Below are 26028 nucleotides of genomic sequence, written 5' to 3' on the forward strand. Positions count from 1 at the left end.
ATGCGGGGACTCTGGACCCTCCATCCCAGGCTCACCCCCCTGCGGATCTGACTTCTGGGGTCTGTATTAATGAAAAAATTCATATTGTGGGGGAAGGGACCCACACAAGACAATACCAAAATACCCAAGAACAGGCGAATAAGCTATACGCTAACAAGAACCATTAAAATTCAGCAAAAACAGGGGTGCCTGGGGGGCTCAGTGGGTTAAGCGACTGTCCTTGGCGTGGGTCATGGTCCCAGGGTCCTGGAATCGAGCCCCATGTCAGGCTCCCTGCTGGGTGGGGAGCCTGCTTCTCCCTCTGCCTCTCTGTGCTGTCCCTGGCCCCCACCTGTGCTCTCTCTCTGTCAAATCAATAAATTAAAATTATTTTTAAAAAGTTAGCAAAAAGAACACTTAGCATGATGAAAAAACCAGCATATGATCAGGTAAACACAGTAAGGTAGGAAAATAAAACACAGAGCAGCGCGGATGGCATCACGGCAAGGACGTGATCATACGCGCACACAGCCTGAAAACGAATTCATTCCGATCGCTGTTGCTATTCCTGGTTTTTCAAATCTATGAGACTACTCTCTTTTGTTAATTTTTTTTTTAAGGTAAAAAAAAGCAAAACACCAAATCATAGAAGAAGGTAATTAACGCTGCAGGGCAGAAGAGAAGTGCAAAACGCCATGGGATCAGAGGACGAGGAGGAGACAGGGACCCAAGAAGACGCAGCATCGGAGACACACGGGAAAGATGGCGCGGCTTCCCCAGGGCTGGGAGGCGGGCTCTCTCCTTCCTGTGATCAAATCCGTGTGCGCTCCGCTCTGCCATTTCAATGGCTGTGTGTGTGTGTGTGTGTGTGTGTGTACGTGCATGTGCATTCATGGGTGTGTCTATCTGTGTGTGTGTGTGATGTGCACATGTGTGTCTATATCAACGGTCCTTGACCCTGGGACCTTCTGTCACACCGAGTTGTACGTCTGTGTAAGTGAGGCCCCCGGGTGGCCCCACTGGTGAAGCGTCTGCCTTCAGCTCAGGTGATGATCTTGGGGTCCTGGGCTCGAGTCCTGCATCGGGCTGCCCGCTCAGCAGGGAGTCTGCTTCTCTCTCCCTCCTCTCCGCTCTTGCTCTCTCAATCAAATAAATAAATAAAAGTCTTCAAAGAAAAGAAAAAAGTAAATCTGCGAATGCCTATAAATCCCGGAATAAAACAGACTGCAACACACACACACGAAAGCCCTTTAGGAAAAAAACTGTGCAAATTAATGCACAATAAATTTTGAACTCAGATATTTTGTTAACCTCATTTTAATTCACCAACTCAGTAAATTTAGCTTTTTTGTACTTTTAATTTAGTGAAGGGACCATCTCATGTATTTTGCTGTTCACGCTCAATTTGTGATCTTTGTCTCTTCACATCCACCTGTGTCTTCACTCGACTCCTTCGTGTCACTTGTTTGATTAATAAATGACAAGGAGAGGGGTCACGGAGCACTGGGCTGTTAGGAGGAGCGCAGGAGCAGAGGGAGCGGGGCAGGACCCACACGCCTGCGCTAAGGGCAAGGCTGCCCAGGCCGGGCCTTCTGATGCCGGGCGGCAGGGCCAGCAGCGGGCAAGGAGAGGGCCCCCCGGGTCTAATGTTCTGCTTTCTTCTGATAGACAATCTCCTCACTAGTGCGGAGGAGCTGTCAAGACAGTGAGAAGCTGCAAGACCAGAATCTAAGGGACAGCAGGGACCCCAAGGCAGCAGGAGGCCAGAGGGACACACGTGCAGGGAAGGGGAGGAAGGAACCCAGACAGCCCGGGGCAAGAAGACGGCGGCAAGGCTCCCACGGAAGCTGGGAGCCCCCGGAGCTGCACCCTCAAGGCAGGGGAAGATCACCAGGAGGCACCCCTCCTGCTCCCCAAGCACACCTGGGCGCTTGGCGATGACAGGGCCAAAAAAGGAACAAAAGGTGGCCTTGCGGACACACAGCCACAGGAGCCTTCGTGTGCGCCTCACGCAGCTGTACTGAGTGGTACTCCAAGGGCCGTACACAGACGGTCTCAAACAACAGGGCATTTTGCCACCGTCACCACCGGCTAATTTCAGAACATTTCTATCACACCAGAAAGGACTGTCGTGCCTGCGTGAGTCCCTCTCCATCTCCCGCCCCCAGCCCAGCCTAGTCTGGCCATGTTACACGGAACCAGACGACATGTCATCTTCCATGTCCTTCGTGCAGGTCTGCGGGCTGGGCTCCCAGCTCTGGACGGCCCAGGGAGCTCAGCCCATGAACACAGCTTACGACGATCCCAGACGGGGATCAGCAAAAATGAACAAGAACCACCCTGGAGGGAGGCTCCTTCAACCTGCGCCCAATCCCCACAGATCACTTCCCGAGGCAAAGGCAGTAAATAATAAGAAATAACGCAGCACGGAAATAACACATTACCAGAGGCAGTGATTACTGTAAACCACAGAACGGAAGACTCCTGCGTACCTGACAAATAATAAAATGCTACACTTGCACACTCAAATAAACAAAAAGGCAAATTAAAAGTAACGGCAGAGATGGGGCGCCTGGGGGGCTCCGTGGGTGGAGCCTCTGCCTTCGGCTCAGGTCATGGTCCCAGGGTCCTGGGATCGAGTCCCACATCGGGCTCTCTGCTCAGCAGGGAGCCTGCTTCCTCCTCTCTCTCTCTCTGCCTGCCTCTCTGCCTACTTGTGATCTCTGCCTGTCAAATAAATAAATAAATAATAAAATCTTAAAAAAAAATTAAAAAGTAGAAAAAAGGAAATTTTTAAAAGTGGTCTGGCAATAAACCAAATAAAGTCCTAAAAAACGAAAACTACCAGAAGCAAACCATGTTAAGAACTGAGTGCAGCGAGAGGATGAGAGAGAACACAGGAGGGAGAAGCCAGCGGGTGACTGACGGCAGCAGACACAGCGTCAGAGAGATCCCCTGACCCGGATCAAACAGAAGAAACTGCGCACTGGGCCCCACAAAAGGACGAAACAGGAGAAGATTTGGACGAGAAACTCGGAAAAGAGAGTGAACGGGAACCTAATTAGTTTTGCAGTAAGTTGGGGAGCTGGGGGAGGGGACACGTGACAGTCCTCGGGCAGCCGACTGCTCCTGGGCGACAGTGGGAGCAGGAGGCGACGGAACGAGGCCTCCCAGGCGCGGCAGGGGCCCTCGGCCTCGAACTCGGAGTGCAGGGACAGCGGCCGGTCAGAATCCGGTCTCATTACACATACTTCCCCTCAGCAGACGCGCGTGACAGGAAATTCTCAAATCTTCCCGCCAAATAAAAGTGACCCATTTAAAAGGTCTGAGATGCAAAGGGAATGAAGAACAAAGTGTCACAAATACGACACTTGGCATGAACCTGAGTGTGCGGTGACCGCGTGACACGAGACGACGGACGATGACTCGAGGTGGGCGCCTGGGCGGCTCCGTCAGTGCAGCGTCTGCCTTCAGCTCAGGTGATGATCCCGGACTCCCGGGGAGAAAGTCCTGCGCCGGGTGCCCCGCTCAGCGGGGCTCCGCTTCTCCCTCTCCTAACGCCCCCTCCTCCGGGCTTGTGCATTGACTCTCGCTCTCCCTCTCTCAAATAAATAAAACCTTAAAACAAAAATACTCGTGGTGCTGAAACACAGACACAGACGCCCAGCAACACCGGCTCACAGGAAACAGACGTGTTGAGTGGCTCGTCCAAAGACGGAAGTTGTCCAGGAAAAGGCATAAAGGTTTTGATTAACGCTCTAATATTTTGGGGTATTACTACGATGATGGCTAGGGAACTACGGTAAGAGAAAAATGGTACATTATTTCAAAAATAGTAAAGAGAAAGAAACTAACAAATATTTTCAATCCAAAAAAATGTACATTAGAAGAGCAAAAGAGGGGACCCTAGGTGGCTCAGTCGGTGAAGCATCTGCCTTTGGCTCAGGTCATGGTCCCAGAGTCCTGAGATGGAGCCACGCGACAGGCTCCCTGTGTAGCGCACAGTCTGCTTGTAACTCCGCCCGCCCCTCTGCTCCTGCTCTCTCTCAAATAAATAGATAAAATCTTGAAAAAAAAGGAAAAGAAAAGAAACACTCCAGGCAGGACTATATATGTGTGTATACACACACACGTAGTTATGATGGCAGATTTAAGCCCAAATAAAGGCAAATAGACTAAGTGTTCCAATTAAAAGACAAAAGTTGTCAGACGAGGCGTTTTCTTGCTCTACCTACAAGCTGTTTACAAGAGACATGCAGGACGTAAGGATACACAGAGCCTGACATAAATAAAGAGACAGAAAAACAATCAGTGCAAACAGCGAACCTGAGAAGACTGGTAAGACTACAGTAACGAGACACCACACACCTTACAGCACCGAGCGTCCCTGGGGACAGAAAGAGATTCTGTCGCAACACAGACCGTGCCCACGGAAGACACAGTTTCAGATGTGCGTGACCTAATAACGTCACCTCTAAATACAACCCAGGAACGGACAGAACCATAAAGAGAACGAGACACGTTCCCAAGCACGGGGAGGGGGTCTAATACACCGCCCCCCGGTGCTGGAAGAAGCCAGCGGACCGCGTGACGATGAACCCCGGAAACAAGACACCTGACCTAACGCGCGCAGAGCGGGGCACTGACGGCTGCAGGGACACCCTACGTCCAAGCACACAAGGGGCGTTCACAAGGACGCAGCACATACAAGTTCTTAAGACAAAGTGCAACAAATTTCAAAGGACTAAAACTCAGAAAACACACGCGGGCGCACACAGAGTTGTGCAAGGCACGTGACCCGCAACACCAGGGGGCGCCATACACATGCGTCAGTGAGGAAAAAGGGCTCCCCTACAGATGAGCGGCGCACCTGTTACCTCCTTGAAGAAGTCATACAGATGTTCTCCGCCCAAAAATGCAACTAAGCCAAGCATCAACCACCAATCCTAGGAACATTCGTCTATGTTTAAAATCACAAAGCATGGGGCGCCTGGGTGGCTCAGTGGGTTAAAGCCTCTGCCTTCGGCTCAGGTTGGATCCCAGGGTCCTGGGATGAAGCCCCGCATCGGGCTCCCTGCTCAACGGGGAGTCTGCTTCCTCCTCTCTCTCTGCCTGCCTCTCTGCTTGCTTGTGACCTCTGTCTGTCAAATAAATAAATAAAATCTTTAAAAAAAAAAAAAAAAAAGTATCCACCCCAAGAATTTCCTCCTCAAAAACAGAGTGTTACAGCAATAAAGCAAATCCAAGGAAAGAATCAGATTTAAAAATGGACAAACTATTACCAAGCAAACTGTGGCCTATCAACAAAGCCAAGAGCTGGTTATTGAAAGACTAACAAAAGTGACAATCCTCTGGTAAAAACAGAGAGAACGCTGGGGCGCCTGGGTGGCTCAGTCAGTTGGGCACCAGCTCTTGACTTCAGCTCAGGTCATGATCTCAGGGCTCTGGGATGGAGTCAGATGCAGGGATTGAGTCCTGAGCCCCGGTCCCTGCTCAGCGGGGAGTCTGCTTCTCCCTCTGCCCCTCCCCTGACTCATGCACATGCTCTCTCCCTCGAACAAATACATGAAATCTTTAAAAAAAAAAATGCTCAATGTCAGGGATAAAAATCCACACACTTTTAAAAGATCCCAGGAGGAGGCCATGAACGTTATACCTACACATGTGAAATCTAGATGCAATGGACAATGTCCTCTAAAAAAATGTCCTCTAACTCCTCAAAACTGACTTTAAAAACACAGAATACTATTTTTTTTATTTATTTATTTTATTTGACAGAGATCACAAGTAAGCAGAGAGGCAGGCAGAGAGAGGAGGAAGCAGGCTCCCCGCTGAGCAGAGAGCCCGATGCGGGGCTCGATCCCAGGACCCTGAGATCATGACCTGAGCCGAAGGCAGAGGCTTTAACCCACTGAGCCACCCAGGTGCCCCCAGAATACTATTTTAAAAACCATAAATACCATCCACAACTTTTAAAAACCCTTTTTGCAAAGGAAACATTAGGGTTCTGTGGCTTCACTGGCAGGTGCTACCAGAGTTCACAGAGCAGATACTCCCAACACTGAAGGGTCATTTCCTGGAGCTCAGAGTTTCCACGAAGTCGGCAGTGTCCACAGAGCCACAGCGGAAGGCAGCACAGTGAGGCTGACCCCTCCAAGCACCAGTTCGCTGGGCAAACGGGGAAGGCCGGTGCTCAGCGCCGGCTCCCTGGTCTGGGGGTCGCACCTGAAGCAGGAGGGCCTGTGGAAGCCGAGACCAGCTAGCCTGTGCCCGCACCCCATCATCTCACGCCTAGCGGCCTCACACACGTGGTGCGGGGGGCGGGGCAGGAAGCTGTGTGTATGGCCCGTCGGGGCTCCCAATGACATGGAAGACAGCACGAATGCTGCTAATAAAACAAGATACAAAAATAATGTATGCGCTTATGTACCAGCAAAAAATTAAAAACAATCAATACAACTAAACCATTCCATTTTTAAAACATGCTCTTTAGGAAAGCATCAAGATAATGTCGCGTACCTAAAAGAAAGCCAACGAAAGACAGGCGACACCTCTACAAGGACAGGATGCGACTTCACTCGGGGAAATCAACGAAGACTTAAATCACGGAGCCGCGCTACACCCACAGGCCAGAGCACTCAGCTTCGAGAAGACATGGAGCCTCTCCAAACTGCAGTGCAAGCCTGATGCACTCTCAGTCAATATACAACACATCTGCTCTCTTTGAACCTACAAACTAATTCCTCAACTTCGTAGGAAGAGCAAAAGCACCAGAGCCAAGACGTCCACGAAGAAAACAGTGTGAGGGCCGCCCTCAGCCAGGGTTCCATAAAGCCTAGTAACTCAGCAAGGGCTGACGCGCGAGAACGAACCGAAGCCCGGACAGACCTACATCGACACGGATGCCTGACACACGACAAAGCCTGAGGCTGAGGGAAAGGACAAGCTTCTCAGCAAAATGCATCGAGCTGACTGGAAATCCATGTCGGGGGCGGGGGGAGAGGAAACTGAGTCCCTACTTTGTACCTCACCCACCAAGCGTATAAGGACCTATACCGTGGGGAAGCCCACAGCCTTCCCAGGTACGAGAGGAGACGCCCTCAAACCGTCAGGTAGGAAGGGTGCTCTAAAGGGAGGCACAAGCGAGCACTAGGCTTCACGAGAAAGAGGGAGAGACCTGACAGCACTGAAGTCCAGGAGCCAAAGACTCCCCCAAGATCATGAAGACGCGCCTCAGAGTGGAAAGGTATTTACGGACACGGCCAAAAATACAAGAGCTCCTAAAGTCAGTAAGAGAAAGACGACTCAACTGAAAAATGGGCAGAAGACCTGACGGGCTTTTTTTTTTTAAATAATAAACGGAACTTAAAATTCCCCTGCAGCCGTACGTGCACCTTCGTGGTGCATCGGAACACCTAAGAATATTCAGCATGGTTCAGGAGTGGGACGGATAAACTGTGACACAGACATGTCACGAGATATTTTACAAAGTGAAAATGAATTAGTATGCATATATCCAACAACCGGGGTGGCTCTGACAAACATTAACACCGAGAAAGAAGCGACACCCAAAACATCAACGTGGCGCGACATTCGTGTGAAGTCCGCAGTGACAGAACTGGAGCGCCACTTCCAGACACGCGCACAGGGAGGAAAACCATCAAGGAAAGGGAAGACGTACGGCTCACCCCATAGCGCTAAGAACAGCGACGGAGCCGTGGAGGGGAGGAGCGACGCTGGTGTGGCCAGGACACGCACAGACTCCAAGGGGCTGCCGTGGTCTGTTTCCTGACCTGGACAGGCGTTACACGGGCGTGGTTTTTATAAATAGTGGTTAAAGTACAAACAGACATTTTATGCAATTTATTACCTCATCGTTTTTTTAAAAGAAATAAAATCAAAATGAATCAGTTGGGGGAAAAAAAAACCTTCTTCAAGAAAACAGCGAAATGTTAAGAGCAATTAGACGGCCCTTCCAGGCCCCTAATGATTATTAACACAGGAAGAGGATTTCCACAAGTAACTAAACCCTTCTGGTAGCAGGTCACAGCCAGCACTCAGACTGCATGACCAAATGCCCGATGTAGATCTGCAACACCCAAACAGGAAAGGATTTTATTCTTAAATCCTCTTAGACGTTAAACAAAGATTTCCGTTTCACCCTCTGACCCACCTGGCTTTATAAAGCCCAAATGAAATGCACATGTTTCTATCCAAGAAAGGAGGAACTCCGAATCCAGCCATGTCAGTCACCTGTCTAGGGATCCTGCCAGCAGAGCTCTCTCAAACGTTGAGCTGTACTACTAGTTTGATACACTGATGTGATCTTAAATGTTAACACCACATTTAAACTGGAAAGTGAAATGCCACTGGGGGGGAAATTTGGTTTAGTGAAAACAACGTGAACACATAACAGTTTATTAATGCTAAAGCGTCAACTGTCAATGAATGTATTTGATAAAAGGTGATCTCCTCCTGTGACATTCATCTCTCCTACACTTCCGATCTTCCGTGACTCATGTGTGGCTCATCTGTGCTATCACACTGAGAAGACCTCCACCTCCAGGAAGATCAGTAACGAGTACCAGACTGGTCCTCCCACCGTACAGGACCAAAAAACTGAACCAAACACATACAACACTTTTTCAGCATCAAACAACACAGAGTACAGGAATGCGGTCCCTGAGAGAAAGCAAGCAAATGAGGCGAGCCCCACAATCGCCAAGCTTTCTGTGTGGGCAGATGGGGCTTCCGGCAGAGCAAGGTAGCATCCCGACCTCTGAGCTGAGAGACAGAGATCAGAGGTCACGGAGGCTGACGCCACGGGGCCAGACAGGCCAGAGTACCAAAGGGAGCGGCAGAAACCTACGTGCGGCCCCTCGTGTCCTTGGCTAAGCACTAGGCTGAGCATACAGTCGGCGAAACCACAGGAGACCAAGCACAGAACAAGCGCTGGGAAAGGCTGGGAAGCTGAGTTCCAACAAGTCCGAATGAAGAGACCTCACCGAACAGCCGGCACACTCTGCAGAAACACACCCGAGGCACGGGGCTAACCTAGACCCAGAGCAAAGGCTTCTCCAGACTACAGGCCGTCCCATGTCTCCTGCAGAGAGCCGGGCACTAAATATTTTAGCCTTGCGGTCCGTCCGTCTCAACTGCTCCACTCTGACACCGTAGCACGAAGCAACACAGATAATAAATGACACGGCTGCATTCCCCCGGGCTCGATTTACGGAAACACGCAGTAGGCCAGATAAGCCTGCGGGCCATAGTCGGCCATCCCCTGACTGAGACCGGCCTTAACAAAGCTAGGAGACGAGCCTTGGAAGAATGACACTGATACAGAACAAAACCGGGCACCTGAAGTGGAGACAGTGCCAGACAGCCCACAGCACATTCCCTGTGTGCAGCGTCCGATCGAGAATTACCAGATGGAAGGAAGCGCAGGAAATGCCGTTTGCAAACAGGAGAAAACCGGTTAATGGAGAGACTCAGAGCGGTGATGATGGAAGCAACAGACAAGAGCATTAAAACGGTGCATGAATCTGTTCAAGGATTAAAATGTGAATATAAAGGAGAGAATTATAGGGGCGCCTGGGTGGCTCAGTGCGTTAAAGCCTCTGCCTTCGGCTCCGGTCATGATCCCAGGGTCCTGGGATCGAGCCCCACATCGGGCTCTCTGCTCAGCAGGGAGCCTGCTTCCTCCTCTCTCTCTGCCTGCCTCTCTGCCTGCTTGTGATCTCTGTCAAATAAATAAATAAAATCTTTAAAAAAAAAAAAAAAAGGAGAAAAATATAATCCATAAAGAAGACCCAAACAGAATTTCTTGAGAACAGAAAACCAGTACCGGAAACGGGAACTACAGTGCCCGGCGTACCGCAGGATCGCACGCTGCAGACGAGCGGATGAGACCCTGAAGACTTGGCGGCAGACGCAGTCTGACCGGAAACAGAGCAGGAAAGGGCCCGAGCGGGAATGAGCCTCAACAGGGTGACGTCAAGCATCTAAAACAAATGTCACTGGAGGGGTGTCTGGATGGCTCTGTCAGTCGAGCATCTGACTCTTGATTTCGGCTCAGGTCATGATCTCAGGGTCACGAAGGTCGAGCCCTGTCAGGCTCTGAATTCAGCATGGAGTCTGCTTCTCTCCTCCTGTCTCCCGCTGCCCCTCCCCTGCTCACACACACGCACACATGTGCTCCCTCTCTCTCAAATAAATAAGAAAACCTTAAAAAAAAGAAAAAGATGTAATACCATAAACTTTAAAACCACCACCAAACCTCTGCCCACAGAGGACACAGCCTAAGAGTCATCTTTTTTCATTAACATTAAAAAAAAAAATCATGCAGACGATTTTAAAAATTAAGTACAGGAAACAAAAATGTTTTATAAATATAATTCTACCAATGCCTGCTTCCCATACTGCCTACAAGCGTGTATGCTCTGTAAATGTTTTACACAGATAAGCACGTATTGTTACATGAACACACAGCTTTTTAAGGACACAGACAAGACTGTAGCATATAGTCTGTTACATGCCTTGATGGCGGGTTTACATCAGGGTTTATTTTTAGTTATTTAGTAACAGGTCTTGAAAACCTTCCCCTGAGAGCACACATAGAAAGATCTCGCTGCCTTCAGCAGTGGTGAAGAGTCCAGGGTACAATGTGCCTAATTCAACCGGGTCCCTCTTGCTGGACACGAGGCTACCCGCAACCATTCAGGAGACACTCAGAGAGCGAGTGAGTGCTGCCACGAATCTTCTTACAGGGAAGTGGAATAACCTGAAAATGCCAGTTTCCTACATTAGCTTGGATTTATTAGTCCTGGATTTAAAAGAGGCTCATAATTCGATGAAGACAATTCCTTAAAATCAGGCCATTTGTGGACATATTAACCCAACACATCTCTACGTTGAAGCCATCAAATGAAGAATAAAAATAATCTACAGAATCGACCTTAATCTACTCAGCATGAAATTCTTCTTAAAGGAGAAAAGATATCATCAGGCATAATCCGGCAACTATTTCTCAATAAATTTACTGAAGTGCAAATACATTTAGTTACGTGAAAACTCTCAGTGCTTAAATAAAGCAATAAAGTGGATCATAAATTAGGGTCCTCTGAGTTCTGTGTAGTAACTCGAGACACTCACAGGGCACTAGCCAATGCGCCCTAATCAAGCACATCCCCATGGAGGCGCGGTAAGCAAGAGCAGAGCCAACGCCCGGCGGAGGAGCACAGATGAGTGTCAGGGACGGGGACCAGAGCAGTGGCCGAGAGGATCAGGCACTCTCCAAGCCCAGTCCGGCATGTCTTTTGGCACCTGGGGTCCGGGAGAGCATCTGAGCAGACGCAGCGCTCGGAGCCCAGACCGCGCAGGGCTCACTGCCCGACACGCCACGCTGCGGGATGGGACCCGGGCAAGCCCGAGACCAGGGAGAGCCGGTCGGGGACCCAAAGCTGACACTCAGGAGAACACGAAGCAAACCGGAACTCATGGAGGAAACACAAGCTCCGGACTCAGGAACAGGCAGCCCCGCTGGTGGGCGAGCAGGGGTCGCTGCACAGGGAGAGGAGGCCCGGCGATCAGCCCCAGGAGACAAAGGACCAGATCGAGGTCACAGAAATGTGGCTTCAGGCGCAGTTCCGAAGTCCAGGGGTCAGCACCAGGCCTTCGACTTCTGGGTCAGCCCCCACGCCCCTCCTCCCAGTGGGGCTCCAGGAAAGCTAAAGTACTTCCTGCTGGGCTCATTTCTCCTGGGACCCAGGACAGCCCCGGGCCAGCGAGCCCACCCGAGGGAAAGGCAGCGCAGTAAGAGTCAGGGCGTCACCAGCGGCGGGGAAGGGCCTCGCTGCGCGTGTCCAGAGACTTCCGCGGCGCGCCTCACAGGCCAGGTCCTGCCGGGATCGCTTCACGTTACCTCCGCAGCACCTTTACTAGAAAGAAGGGAGCAGTGATGGTGACCTCTTCTTCCCAGCCTGTTCCGGGAGACTCCCAGAACTGTTTTTACAAAAATACCCATTCTGAATGAAATGAACTTGAAAAACGAGAGAGCTGTTACTGAACACCTCACACCGGCCACGGCGGCTCGCAAGAATCTATCATTTTCGGGAACGTTCACAAGCACTGATTTACGGGAAGTGTGCTATAAAGTCTAGCTTTAGATTCAGCCACAACATTTACCAGCACCTCACATAAACACACTCGGGCAGAGCACAGAGCCCAGGAGAGCTCACACCTTTGAGGGAAAGGGGCTGGCATCACTGGGAAAGGTTAAAGAAAACAGAAAATCCAAAACTGCCCCGTTTGGAGCTCCTCGCAGGAGGGTGGTCACCTGAACAGCTTCTGCCCTTACCAATGGATGATAATTGCAGGCACAGCTTGCTGCCTCGACAGGGGGCAATTTTCACTCTTTTTCCTCCAAATAGTTGATATTTAAGCTATGGCACCAAAATGGGATGGAGCTCATTAGTAGCTATGCAACAGGAGGCATGCGGAGGAAAGCGTAGGTGCACACGCTACCACCCCTCAGAACAGGAACACCGGGCCAGGCGTCAGCAGCCATCAGGGCTCCACAAAACACCGTCCCATGAAATCCCCACATCCACACTGTCAGAGGTGGCCATAGGCCCCCTATACGGATGAAAACACTAGGACGGAGACCCCGAGCACACGGTCCCTGGATATGCGCCAATCCAAACTGCTCCCCCCACGGCCTTCACCCCTCCCCACGCCTCCCTAATGAAGAAAAGGGTCATGCCTCCTGCCGGGCACCCAAAGCACGGCGATGCCCGCCACAGCCAGTGCCCCCCACCTCGCCTCTGCAGCCACCGGCACTACCCCGCTGTGCTCTAAAAGGCCCTCCTGTCACCGACGACAGATGCCCTCCACACACCTTCCTCCACGTTCTGGCTGGTCAAACCCAACTCCGTGTCCAGCTTGGGTCCCGCCTCCTCCAGAAGCCTTCCTCAACTGGACCACTCTTCTAAAACCCCTCCCTAGCTCCCCGTCACCCCGCTCCTCTCCGCCGAGGGATAACACAGTCTGCAACCCCGAGTTAAACAACTCAACGTGATCGATCTTACCCGCTGAGCAGGTCACTGCATGCACGACTTTACAGAGCTTCCAGAGTTCTGGACCAGCTCACACTCCCTCTTCTTTCCCGCTAAGAGACTGGAGCTCACTGGGTCGTCAGCAAGTCAGCAAACAATGGGTGAGCACGGCCAGCCAGCCCAACAGTGCTCGCCCTCTCTCCTACCCCAGCCCCGGGGCCCTGCGTGGGCAAATCATCTAAGGTCAGGCCTCAGCCAACTCAACCACGAATGCACCTGCTCACAGGCTGTCCGGTAAGGAAAGGGGCTGTTGATATGCAAAACCCCAGACAACCCCTGACACAGCCAGGTACGACTTAAAACAAAGCTAGTTCAGATCTTCTTCAACTTACAGTGGCATTAAATCCTAAGAAACCCATATCACAACCTACCCTACGGCCAGAGCCCAGCCGAGCCTGGCCCCGCGTGTGCAGGGCACTCCAGCAGCCTACAGCCGGCCTGCACGAAGCCTCTCTTACCACAGAGCGCTGACCACCTGGCACTTGGTGAACACTGCACAGAGCGTGACAAGCGGTGGCTGTGTGGGGACGGGATGGCTGTCACCGTATGGGCTGGGTGACCCTGCTGATTGCGGGCTCACGGGGGGCTCTGCTCGCTGCCCAGCATCACGAGAGAGGGTCGGACCACGTATGGACACCAGCCCGGGAAAAGATGCACATTCGGAATCGCGAGGAGGGTTTCTACTGAGCACGTATCCCTGTCACACCGTCGTAAAGTCGAAAACTTGCAAGCTGAGAGCCATCAGAAGTCAAGGACGTCCCAGAAGCAGAAAAGATGTTAAAGCTGGTGGCTGGGACAGTGTTAGTGCTGATCTAGTTGTTGGGCGTCACGGGGGTTCCCTGAGTGTTTATCATTATGCTCTAAATCCTACAATCGTAAGGATATCACAAATGGGGAATTCAAGATGGTCCTGCAGGGACACATACGGTACAATCTCGGTCGCAGGAAAGGGGAAGAGGGATGACACAGAAGTGGAAATCACGCCAAAATATTATCAGTGCCAACGTGGGATTTTATATAATTTTTATTCTCATTATGTTTTTCTCTATTTTCTAAAAATTTTACAACGACATGTGTTTATTTGTGTACTCAGAAGGAAAACAAGTTTTCGAGGAACTCAGTTTGTCTGATAAAAATGCTAAAATATTTTTCCAGTACTAAAAGCCACGCCCGGGATAAAGTTCTGTTTCAAGGGTGACACTCCCGGGGCATCCTGCCTGCGGACCGGGTAATGGCGCTTTCTCCGGAGAGCCGCCGTGTGCGCGACGGGAGAGACGGGGGCAGCTCTCTGAGGGGGCCTGAGCCCCACTGCAGGTCTGAGCCGGGCGCCACCACCCCGAGGCCAGGCCGGCAGCAGACGGGACCGGCGCAGGGCAGTCCCGGGCGCGGCGATCAACCACGCGGCGGAACGTGGAAGGACGCGCACGAACACGCCGGGGCATTCGGGACACGGATGCGGGAGAGAAACACAGGACGACGCGCATCTCAGAGCAGCTCCCGGCTCTACAGAAACTAATTCTGAACCTGAGCCAGGGCTCCGAGGGCGCAGAGAAAGGAAACGTCTAATTTACATTTGTGGGTCTGATCCACTCTCGACTCTCGAGCACAGCGAGCTGAACGGCACTCGCCGCGGGGCTCCCACCGGCAGCCAGGGCATGAGGACACGCAGCGTAGGGAGGATGAATGCGGGCCAGACACCCAAGGGGCCAGGGGTCCAGGGACCCATCTTAAGCAGCACTTGCAACATTTCCCTCTGAAACGCTCCTTCAAGGAAGTGCTCTCCAATCTCCGGAGTGAGGCGCCTCTTCTCTCCCTTCCCGAATGCCCACAGGAGCTCGCCCCCTCTCTCTCCTACATCCAGCCGGAGCCTGCAAGTCCCTCTACGACCTCCTGCACCCAGTCGGTGGCCGAGCGCCACCATTCCCTGCCCCAGGGGGATCTCGGGGCCGCCCACGCCTCCCTGGCACTGGCCTGGCTCAGTGGCAGCCAGCGTTCCTCGGCTCCCGCCTCCCCACACCCTCCACGGGCTCCTGACCCATGCCCTCTCCCCATTCACACACACACACACACACACACAGGGTTGTGCACGACACACACTCCCATCCTGTATCTCTCTCTCATTCTGCAGCCAGTGAAATCTTTCTAAAATCCCAATTATGTCACTACCCTGCTTTAAAACATTTCTTAATCATCCTTAAAACAAAACCCAAATTCCCAGGGCTTTGTGAAGCCCGTCAGGACTTGCCTTGTCCACCCGTCCGTGTGCAGAGGCCCTGACCATGTCTCCCAGCACTGTCCCGGCCCCGACTCGTCGCCTGATCGGTAAGTACTGAGGACCTCCTACCAAGCAGCACTGCGTGAGAAGTCGGGGTGCGGCAGTGAACAAAACCAAGTCCCTGGTTGAGTGGGGCTGACACACCAAATACAGAACCTGGTGTTAGGGTGGCGGCAGCGACAGAGGGAAAACACAGCAGGCAGGTGGCCGGGGGCAGGTGGCCAGCTGTCGCCTTAGGAAGCACGGAGGGAAACCCGTACCAGGAGGCCCAGCCTCAGAGAAGGGCGGTTCCCCAGAGGCCACGCTCTCGCCCCCCCACCTCTGCGCACCCTGGCTCCTGGGCCTGGCCCTCACACCCTCTCCCTTCTCTGCCTGGCAACCTTCGGGGCCCTTCCAGGCTCTGACTCAGAGTGCCAGTCTTCCAGAAGGCCTCTCCCGCACTCCGTGTGCAGCCACCACCGGCCCAGCACCCCACCTCCGGCGTTGAGTCAACGCATCTTCCCCCCAAAACTGGTAAACGCCCTAAAAGCAGGAGTTGTTCAGCAATGAATCACCCACATTTCGCACCCTGCCTGGCACAGAAGGCACTAGACAGACATTCGCTGAATTACTGAGTTCTAGAAATGAGCGGTTTCCGACCTAACTCCCCTCTCCCCTCTCCACACCCCACCCCGACCCGCGCACACTTCCATTCATCCTTCGGCACCGCACTCGGGGCTCAGCCGAGCGCCTTGGGCATGCAGACACAGGAGAAATGTCCGGCCAACAGAATTCCTGAAATCACTAACTTGTGACTCAAGTGCAGATACATAATCATTGTATTGTGCTTTGATTTTGCTTAAGAATGCCATTTTTCTCAGATCACAAACAAACTCCTCCAGGGCCACACCCATACCCCATGTCTGCTCATACACACACACGCCAGGCTTGGCCCGGAAAGGGCAAGGTCCCAAACGGGCATGATGAGTCTGTCCCAGCACGGAGGCACCTGGAACTCACGTGGAATAGCATATTCTACTAGCTAGGGTCTGGGCACGTCACTGGATGCGGAGTGTGCCTCCAACCACAATGTGAGTACATATTAACCCTTAGCAGGTCTGCTGCCCCAAGTGCCAGGGTTATCAACCCAGAAACTCCCCTCTGTGCGCCCCAACCTGGGGCCGTGGAACCAGAGACAACAATAAGCCACAGCATGTGCTTTCTTTTGTTTTTGCTTTTTTTTTTCCTAAGATTTTGTTTATTTATTGGACAGAGATCATAAGCAGGCAGAATGGCAGAGAGAGAGAGAGAGAAGGAAGCAGGCTCCCCGCTGAGCAGAGAGCACGACATGGGGCTCGATCCCAGGACCCTGAGATCATGACCTGATCTGAAGGCAGCGGCTTAACCCACTGAGCACCCAGGCGCCCCTCTTTTTGTTTTTTGTTTTTTAAGATTTATTTCTTTATTTAAGAGAGAGAGAGACAGCATGGGAAGGGCAGGGGGAGCGGGAGAGAGACTCTCAGACGGACTCCTGCTGAGCACGGAGCCCAGCAACGTGGGGCTCATTCCCACAACCCTGAAGTCATGAGGTGGGCAGAGACGAAGAGCTGCCCAGGCGCCCCCCAGCACAGCGAGCTCTCCGACACGATGCTCTGCGCACTGCATGTGGCTTCAACTGCTTTGTGACCCAGGACGCACACCCTGACCCTGCCTAGGATGGGGCAAACCCAGCCTGAGGACGTTCTACAAAGTAACCTCCGGCACCCGTGAAGAATACCAAGGTCAAGGCATTCAGAGACAGCAGGACGTCTGCCGCCGGGGGCTGGGAGGGGCGCAGGGGGCTGGGAGGGGCGCAGGGAGCTGGCCGGCGGGCGGTGAAGTTGGGGGGCGGACGATGGACGGGCGCACGGGGAGCGAACGGACCCGACTGCCACCGCGCGGCGCGCTTACCAAGGATTAACGCGCTACAGACCTTAGTGCGTTTTACCACAAGAAAAAACTGTCAAGGGCAAGAAATTCTAAGAAAGGCTGAGAAACTCCCTTCAATCAAAGGAGGCTGCACAGACAAGACCGTTAAAGGCAGTGAGCGGAGTGGCCCTGAGGGGCGGCGGGGAGGGCAGAAACTGCTAAGAAAGGGGCACTGCTGGGACAAACGCCAACACGGGGACATGAACGTGCATCAATAACAGTGAGGTACCGATGACCGATGCCCGGACTTTCACCACCCTGCGACCGTGCGCTGGTTGCGGAAGACAGTCCTTGCTCACAGAGCCACACACGTGACGGCACGAGGGCGCACAGAGCCTTCGACTTAGGCCTCAGCCGCTCGCAGAGGGAGCACAGCCTGACACAGGGAAGCGGGGAGCGACCACGAAGGGGAAGAAGATGCAAACAGCCGGCGACTCTGGGTAAAGGGCGGAGGGAGCCACTGTCCCGGCCTTACAGTGTTTCTTTAGCTTGACATCATACCAGAACCTAGGGACAGAAAACACTGCAAGTCAAGAAATCAAACTGATGGGGGGTGGTCAAAGGAGCCCAAGTTCTCCACGGCGGCCTGGGGGCGTGCACGCTCCCCGCCCCCACACAGCGGCACCCGTCGGACAAGTTGCGACTCAAGAACATGATTAAAGCATTAATTATCATATCAAACATCTCCTGGGATGGCATCTTCCACGCATCTAACGAGACTCCCAGAAAGAAAAGGTGTCAAACATCAGCTCTCCTGAAACAAGCATGGTAGACGGCCCAAGTCCTTTCTTCATGGCTTCGGAAGAGAAGGAGAAAAGAGTCAGAAACCTGGAGACACCGTCTATATATAATCCACACGCCACCTTGTTAAAACTCCAGCTTTAGAATTCTACAAGGTGATAATGAGGAGAAATGTTCTTATCCATTTCAGGACTCTTCCACAGCACGTTGTTCAAAATGGAACACGGCACATTTTTTAAAGCAGGTTAAAAAAAAAAGTCTCTGTAGATGGTCCCTTTGTGGCTCCTGAGCCTCCCGTGACGAGTGCCAACGGCAAGTTCACACGCTTCAAGTGCAGAGGCTGGTGGCCGCACTGGCCGCCCACTCTGTAACCCACAAGACGGGACCAGACCCTAGACCCCACCTCCTCGCGGCCACCCTCCTACTGCGGCTGCCTGGCTTTGGGCCCCGCTTCGCACCTGCATTCCCGCAACTCCCCTCTCCGGCGGGTGTTCCCACCTCCCAGACCACCCCTCCAAACCCTCCACTCTACCCACGGTCAAAAAGATCCTCTGAATCACAAACCCCGTGTGCTGCTGCCCCATGGAGACCCACAAGCAGCTCCCCACCGTCAGGCCAACAGTCACTCGTCGCTGAGAGTCCCACGCTTGGTCAGCGGGACTGATTTGCATCTCATAAATGCGGTTCAATGCCAATAACTGACTGATTTAATATAAACGCAAGTTTTCTCTATGATCATGCCTTTCTCACCTGTGAACCCACGTAACAGTGTATTACAGCTTGGTGTTGACGGGCCTGTCTATCCTGCTAGATCCTAGGGTTCTAGAGAGCATAGCACCCTGTAATAGAGCAGCACACGTTTGTCGTCCTGAAGTGACGACTTCTGGCCACCTTCCCCTGCCATACTTGGAAGGATGCTCCTTCACTCCCAGGACAAGACGCTACTGAGTGAACAGCAGAGTGACCCCCTCCAGGACACACGCCGGGAGTCCAGGGCAGCAGGAGGCCCTGATGATGGCCGTGCAGTCACGGATCCGGTGACTGGTCTTTATGAACACAAGCTCCAGGATGAAAGGGACGAACAGATCCCTTCTAGGCCTGCTACCTAATCTCTGGTCCTCTCTGCTTGGTATTTTTGGCCAACCACCTGATATCCTCAAGCCCTGCTTCCTAATTTAAGTCTGACGCCCACTTTCTTCTAACTACACCAACGAGTCTCAAACTCTTGGTGATGGGACACTTTTATGCTCAAAGATTACTGAAGACTCCCAAAGAGCTTATGTTATAAGCAACATTATCAGCAGTTTCCACGTTAGAGGGTAAAGCCAATAAGGAAAAATAAAAGCAATGTATTTCTTTATTGATTCATTTAAAAATTATAAACTCATTATATATTTAAATAGATAGGTCTATGAAAAATAACCGTATTTTTAAAAAATTGTTGGGGTGCCTGGGTGGCTCAATCATTGGGTGTCTGCCTTTGGCTTGGGTCATGATCCCAGGGTTCTGAGATCAAGCCCTGCATTAGGCTCCCTGCTTAGTGGGGAGCCTGTTTCTCCCTCTCCCACTCCCCCTGCTTGTGTTCCCTCTCTCGCTGTGTCTCTCTCTGTGTCAAATAAATAAATAAAATATTTTTTTAAATTGTTAGACCAGTGGGGCGCCTGGGTGGCCCAGTGGGTTAAGCCTCTGCCTTCAGCTCAGGTCACGATCTCAGGGTCCTGGGATCGAGCCCCATGTTGGGCTCTCTGCTCTATCGGGCTCTCTGCTTCCTCCTCTCTCTCTGCCTGCCTCTCTGCCTCCTTGTGATCTCGTCTGTCAAATAAATAAATAAAATCTTTTTAAAAAATTGTTAGACAAGTGACAGTTTTTTGCAAATCTCTTTAGTATCTGCTTTCCCAGAAGACAGCTGGACCTCAGACTGTTTCCATCTGATATGACGCATTGTTTGGTCGAAGTAGACACACAAACTCTGACCTCACAAAGATGTACCAATAGATCCAAATTACTGAGAATATTCTTCTCTCAGACCATGTCAAAACTCAGAAAATTGCAGTTTCTTAAAGGTTAGCAGCAATCTATCTGAACAGAACAAAAAGTAGGATACCTGATGTAGCCAAAGCCACCGCCATGGGCCAACCGCACTGGCCTCACTCTCAGTGAATCTTTTACCCACGGATGATTCTATGATACCACGGGTCAGTCATCTGGAAACACCAGCTTACTGAATTATGCAGATGTCCCAGATGAACGTCCTTGTACATTTCAAATACAAAAAAATTCCTATTCCTTCTGCCCCCATGGTCTCATTGGAAGAGTCCTAAGGTGTGGGAAGCTGGGAAGCTCGTGGCAGCAGACACAGGTTCTCCAAAATTCTCGCCTTTCACCTGAAAACTCAAATTTCATCCCTCGCAACAAATCCTGTCAGTCTTTTTCCTTGAAGCGACAGCTCATTTTGTCCATTTTCGAGACACGTCTCTGCCAAAGACCCAAGCCTGAGTGCCCAGAGCTGCTGGTTAGCGAGCCAGGTGCAGCTGGGCTCCCCGGCCGGCCCAGCGCGCCCCTGCCTTATTACTTTTTTTTTAAGATTTTATTTTTAAGTAATCTCTACACCCAACGTGGGGCTTGAACTCATGACCCTGAGATCAAGAGTCGCTTGCTCCACCGACTAAGGCAGCTGGGGGCCCCTGTCTTATACTGTCATTGAAATAAGGGTCAGGGGAGCCCGGAGCGCACCGCAGGAGCAGCCGAGCCGCGCACCGCAGGAGCGGCCGAGCCGCGCACCGGCACTGTCCCCTGCTTTTCTGCCTCACCGCCATCCCAGCAGCCTCCCAGACACACTTGGGTTTAGACTCCGAGGCCACAAAATGTGGACTTGTCAGTGGAACGTTGTGACCCCGTTCTAGGTCTTGTTTCCCGAGTGCACCTCCCTCGTCGCTGGCCCTGCAGCTTAGGTCCCTTCGGCAAGCCGCGGAGTTAAGGCCGCATCTCCTCATCCGATGGCGACAATCATTCCCAACCAGGTAAGGTGCGGGCGGCCTTGGAGAACACAGCGTCTGTGGGAGCCCTTTGCAAACTACGCATTTTTTCTTCAGTCCGTCTTTATCATGTGTCAGCACTGTCCATAAATGAGGTCCCTGCTTTATAATAAAAAAAACCTCCATTCCAGGAGTTGGGATATAATGAAAAATCCAGAGAAAGCGAGAGTGACCATGAGTGGCTCGGGAGTTGCTTTAGGTGAGGTAATCCGGGAAGGCCTCTCTGAGGAAGTGAGCCGGCAGCTGAGAGTGGACGACCGAGAGAGCCAGGGGTGCAAAGAGCCGAGGAAAGAGCATTCCAGGCCTTTCCATCCAGGAAGCAGAAAAGGCAGGCAGGGCCAGATCAGGAAGCTTTGCGCACCGGGGTGAGGAACCCGCGTTCTCCTCCAAGCACCCGCAAAGCCGGGAGAGGACCAGCCCGGCAGGAACAGGATCGGCTTCCACGTGGGAAAGACCCCCCCGGCCACCGCGTGAAGAACCGGCTGCGGGCAGAGTGCGTGGAGGGAGTCCGGTCGGCGAGCGGGTCTGGTCGTCCAGACAGAAGGCGGCAGCCGCGGGCGCTGGGCTGCGCTGGGCAGAGACGGAGCGCGGCAGCCCCGCGGAAGCTGCACTGGGAGGCAGGGCTGGAGGCTCTACGCGTGAGCCGGACAGGGCCGCGAGCAGGGGAGGAGGGAAGAAGGCAGGGGAAATCCGGGGTGGACAGCGTGAGCCGTGGCCGCGTGCTGGGGCGGAGCGCACCGCGGCAGAGCGGGCGTCCAGGAGCTCCAGGCCCAGGTCAGAAGTGAGGCCGGCGCGGGGCCGAGTCGCTCGGGCGTGAACACGACCCGCTGGCGAGGGGCCTACACAGCACAGCGGGAGGAACAGAGATCGCTGTCCGCCAGCAAACAGGTCTGAGGAGGAGGGATGAGACCCCAGAGGGAGACCCGGACTTTTGGGGAGACGCGGAGGCGGGTAAGAGTCTCGGGAGGAAGCGAGTGGCCCACAGCGGCCGCCACGGAGAGGTCACACAAGAGATAGAGACGCGATTTTCAGATTTAGTAACCTGGGTGGCCTGTGGAGGGCGGTCTCAAGGCCTAGCAGGGAGCCTAAGCGGAGCAGCTGACAGAGGACGCGAGGGGAGCGAGCACTGTGGGGCGAGCCTTCTACTGTCCCTGCGTGACTCCGAGGCACCCATGCGGCTTCCTCCACGGCTACGTCAAAGCACGGCTTACAAACCCAGGGGACAATCAGCTCAGAGACCCGTCTGGGAAACGGCTCATCATTTTATACCTATGTCCCCTACACACGTGTAATGCAGCATGTATGTCCGTGGTTTTGAGGGCAACAGCTCCCCAGTGTCCCTGATTCTGTCCCACACGTGTGGTAAAGACCCATCTGAGACCAACCGTTCCCACAGGCCCACTTTCCAGTGGGAGAACGAACTGGGGGACAACCATGAAGTATCACAGCAAAACACAAACGGGGCCGTGCAGACCTATCAGGCCTGCAGATGATTCATTTCGAGCTGTAGTTTATGTAAGGCTAGTTATTTGCCAATGACAAGCCCAAGGTGCTACTGACGCGTCTACGAATCATTCACTCTACACAGAACTCACCACACAACAAACTAACCTGATAACAGCGTATTAAACCAACAACAGCTTAGGAATTAAAATGCAATTATGCTGGCACTGGAAAACCAGCACTGATCCCAAAGAAAAATCGTGGGAATCCCACGAGAGTGGGCAGCTGCGGGAGCTCTCAGCAAAGATGCCGAACGCTAAGTGGCAGAACACTTTTTAGGGCCATCAGTCAACTTCAGTGAAGATGCCGATTTTAGGAATCCTTAACAACTTCACTCAACAGGCACCAGCAGGTCACCACTAACATACACGCAAGATAAGAATCACACGTGGTCACAGAAAGAAGTAAAGGCTGAGTCTGGGTTTGGGCAGTCCATGGCTCACCAAGGTGAGTAGAATGCATAGGGCCTACTCCGGGACGCCTGGCCCACGCATGTCACTTTACCCCAAGGCCGCCCCGCCACACCGTGGGAGGGGCCAGGGGAGACAGCCTGGCCCGGATGCCTGCGTGCTCAAGATTCCTAGAATCGGAGTGGCTGTCTGGTGTTGTGGGAACAGAGCAAAGTCACACCCAGGCGACCCACCGGTGAGAACCAGCCCCACAAATGGGGCTCGTGTAGCCTGCAGTGTCGGACCCCTTCGTGATTTAGAACATCTGAGAGAGTGCCAACAGTTTTAAACCAGAAGGCGTCTCATTTAAAAAAAAAAAAAAAAAAAAAAAAAAAAAAGGGGCGCCTGGGTGGCTCAGTGGGTTAAGCCTCTGCCTTCGGCTCAGGTCATGATCTCAGAGTCCTGGGATCGAGTCCCGCATCGGGCTCTCTGCTCAGCGGGGAGCCTGTTTCCTCCTCTCTCTCTCTGCCTGCCTCTCTGCCCACTTGTGATCTCTCTCTGTCAAATAAATAAATAAAATCTTTAAAAAAAAAAAAAAAGAAAAAAAGTCTCTGGTTTCTCCAAGCAGAAGAGAGAAAGGACAAGACCCGGCTGGGACCCGCCTGCCCCTTCAGCTGTTGTGGCCGTCCAGCCGTTGTGGCTGTGCTTTCCAGAGCCCACCCTCTAGACAACCAGACATAAGTCACTGTCAGCTGCCACTTATCTCTGACCCTGTGCCGCCTTCTTCTATCTGGCCCACTCCCTTCGCTTACGCTACCTCCCAGCTGTGAGCATCATTTGGGTTTGCAACCTTTGCCCTGGCAGGGGTGCAGAAAGGTCCCCTGGGGCTGAGTCTGAGGAAGAGAGGACAAGGCCTGTTAGGATGCCAAGCTCTCACAAACCGACCTGAAAATATCAGCTTCTGATTTTCTTCCTCACTGAACACCTTGCAAAGGTCAGACACAGCCAACGTCCTCCCCTGGCTCTTTCCTAAGGAAGGGCCTCAGTAATTACTCAGATTCAGAACTTTTCTCTTAATAACCTATGATGAGCTTATCAGGGAATGCTGATCATTCACAAATTAATGTTTTAATTAAAAGGTCAAAAATATATCCATTAATCAGTTTGAACAGTTTGAAATTCGGTACAGGGTAGCAGAGGGAACCACATTTCAAAAGAAAGAAAGAAAAAAATGTCCTCCAAATAGGAGAATGGGGGAAAAAAAATGATTAGACAGCTACTTTACAATAAGTTTCTTTTCATATAAGCATAGCGAGCACAAAAGCTTTGAACTAGGAGTTAGTACTAAACATGTCCGTAAGACACACTTTATACAATCTCTTCCAATGACTATCTCCTCTGCTCCTCAAACTACCTCTGGATGGAACAAATTTTCCTAAGGCAAGTCAGTAACAGAAGGACTGGTTACTAGCGACCAAGCAGAATTACCATCACGGAGATCTTACCTACGTTCAATATCATTTACGAGAAACAGTCATCTCCCCCAAGCACGTTCTTCAGTCCAGAGCAATCACACTGGAATGTAACACCAACTCCCTTTCTTATACCACTGAAATGTTTAAATAAAGACAGTCTTGAAGGAGAAAATAAATCACAAAAAGACAAACTTGAAGTGTGCACAGAGGAGCAGGTCCCCACCTTCTTACTTTAGAGACCAGGAGGTAGACAGAGGTTAGTTAAGGACAGGCTCACCAAAACTGGCTCATTTCCTTCCTACTGGCTGCTTAGGAGTCACTGTTCCCACTCCCAGGACCATGGAGACCCCCTAAAATCAGGACGCATGCTCCAACCCACCATCCTGTAACGCAACGATGGCAAAAATCCTGTCTCCACGCTACAGCCCCAGGACACCACATAAAAGGAGGAAGAGTCTGGACGCAAGACAAGCCGTGTGGAAGGCTAGGATGAAGTTCTTTGTAACTTTAAAATAACTTTGCATTAATTTGTTACCAGCTAAACCTTCCCCCGTAATGTTGTTTCCCAGCACAGCCATTCACAGAGCTTGAACCAAAAAAAACGGAACCCGGGCAGGCTAACCACGTGGGCACAAGTAATCTAGCCCAAGGTGTCCTTGCTCCAGCGGCAACAGCGCTAAGTACACCAGAGCGAGGGAACACTCGCCGGGCTGGACGCTGGAACTCGGCGGACTTTTGCTGTCCGAACGAAAGCTGTTTGAGTTAAAGTAACACTATGCGGCCAGCAGCTACCGACCCCAACACCCCTTTTCCATCCACCACCAAGAACGAGTGTGAAACGGCACTCGCGCTGCCCAGCCCATTGCAACATGTGGCTGGGGACACAGCGCCGCTTTCCCAAGGGCGCTCCTCTGGCCCTGAACTTTCTTCGTGGACAGAACTCGCGAGGCCCAAGGGCGCAGCCCGGATCACTTACCCGGTCCTTCATCCTCCAGCTCTGCGCTAAGGACTTGGAGCCTTCGATTTTCTCGCAGTGCCTCTTCTTCATAAAGGCCAAAGGCAGGTTCCAGTCCGTGAGGTCGGCCTCGTCTTCCTCCCCGAGTCCCAGCAGAGGGGACTGCAGCATCTCGGACTCCATCAGCGGGGCAGGGGGTGGCGGAGTCCTCGGCAGCAGGCGCTCGAGGACCTCCAGCCTTAAACACTCGCGCGCGCCGGCACCGGCGACTAACCGGGACAGCGGCGGCGCGCGGAGACCCCCGCTCGGGCGGGAAGTCGGGGCCCCTCGAACTCCGCGCGGGCAGCGGCGCGGGGGCAGGCGCGGGGGCAGGCGCGGCGCGGGGGCAGGCGCGGGGCGGGCGGCGGCGCCGGCCCAGCGGCTCGGCAGACACGCGCCCGCAGACCCCGGGCCGCGCGTCCCAGCGGGGGCGTCGCGCGGAGCTGTCAAAGGCGCGAGGGGCTTGAGGCCTCACGGCGACCCTCCTCCGGCCTCCAACGCCTCCGCCGCTCCGAGGACGGGAAGGCCGCCCGCTCTCGGCGCCCGTTCGCCGACGAGGCTGAGGTCTCCGGCCG

At 52.8% G+C, this 26028-nt stretch overlaps 1 protein-coding gene across 1 annotated transcript in view; it reads right to left on the reverse strand.

The window, feature by feature from the left end:
* The window catches only part of RPTOR (regulatory associated protein of MTOR complex 1), a 308508-nt gene extending 282737 nt beyond the window's left edge, over positions 1-25771 (reverse strand). The window contains exon 1 of the mRNA XM_059148815.1: positions 25436-25771. Within this exon, the coding sequence (XP_059004798.1) occupies positions 25436-25597 (162 nt within the window). The 5' untranslated portion in view covers positions 25598-25771. The remainder of the gene's footprint in view (positions 1-25435) is intronic.
* Positions 25772-26028: the final 257 nt, after the last annotated feature.

The sequence above is a fragment of the Mustela lutreola genome, chromosome 15 (assembly GCF_030435805.1).
Source record: "Mustela lutreola isolate mMusLut2 chromosome 15, mMusLut2.pri, whole genome shotgun sequence".
In the NCBI taxonomy this organism is placed as follows: Eukaryota; Metazoa; Chordata; class Mammalia; order Carnivora; family Mustelidae; genus Mustela; species Mustela lutreola.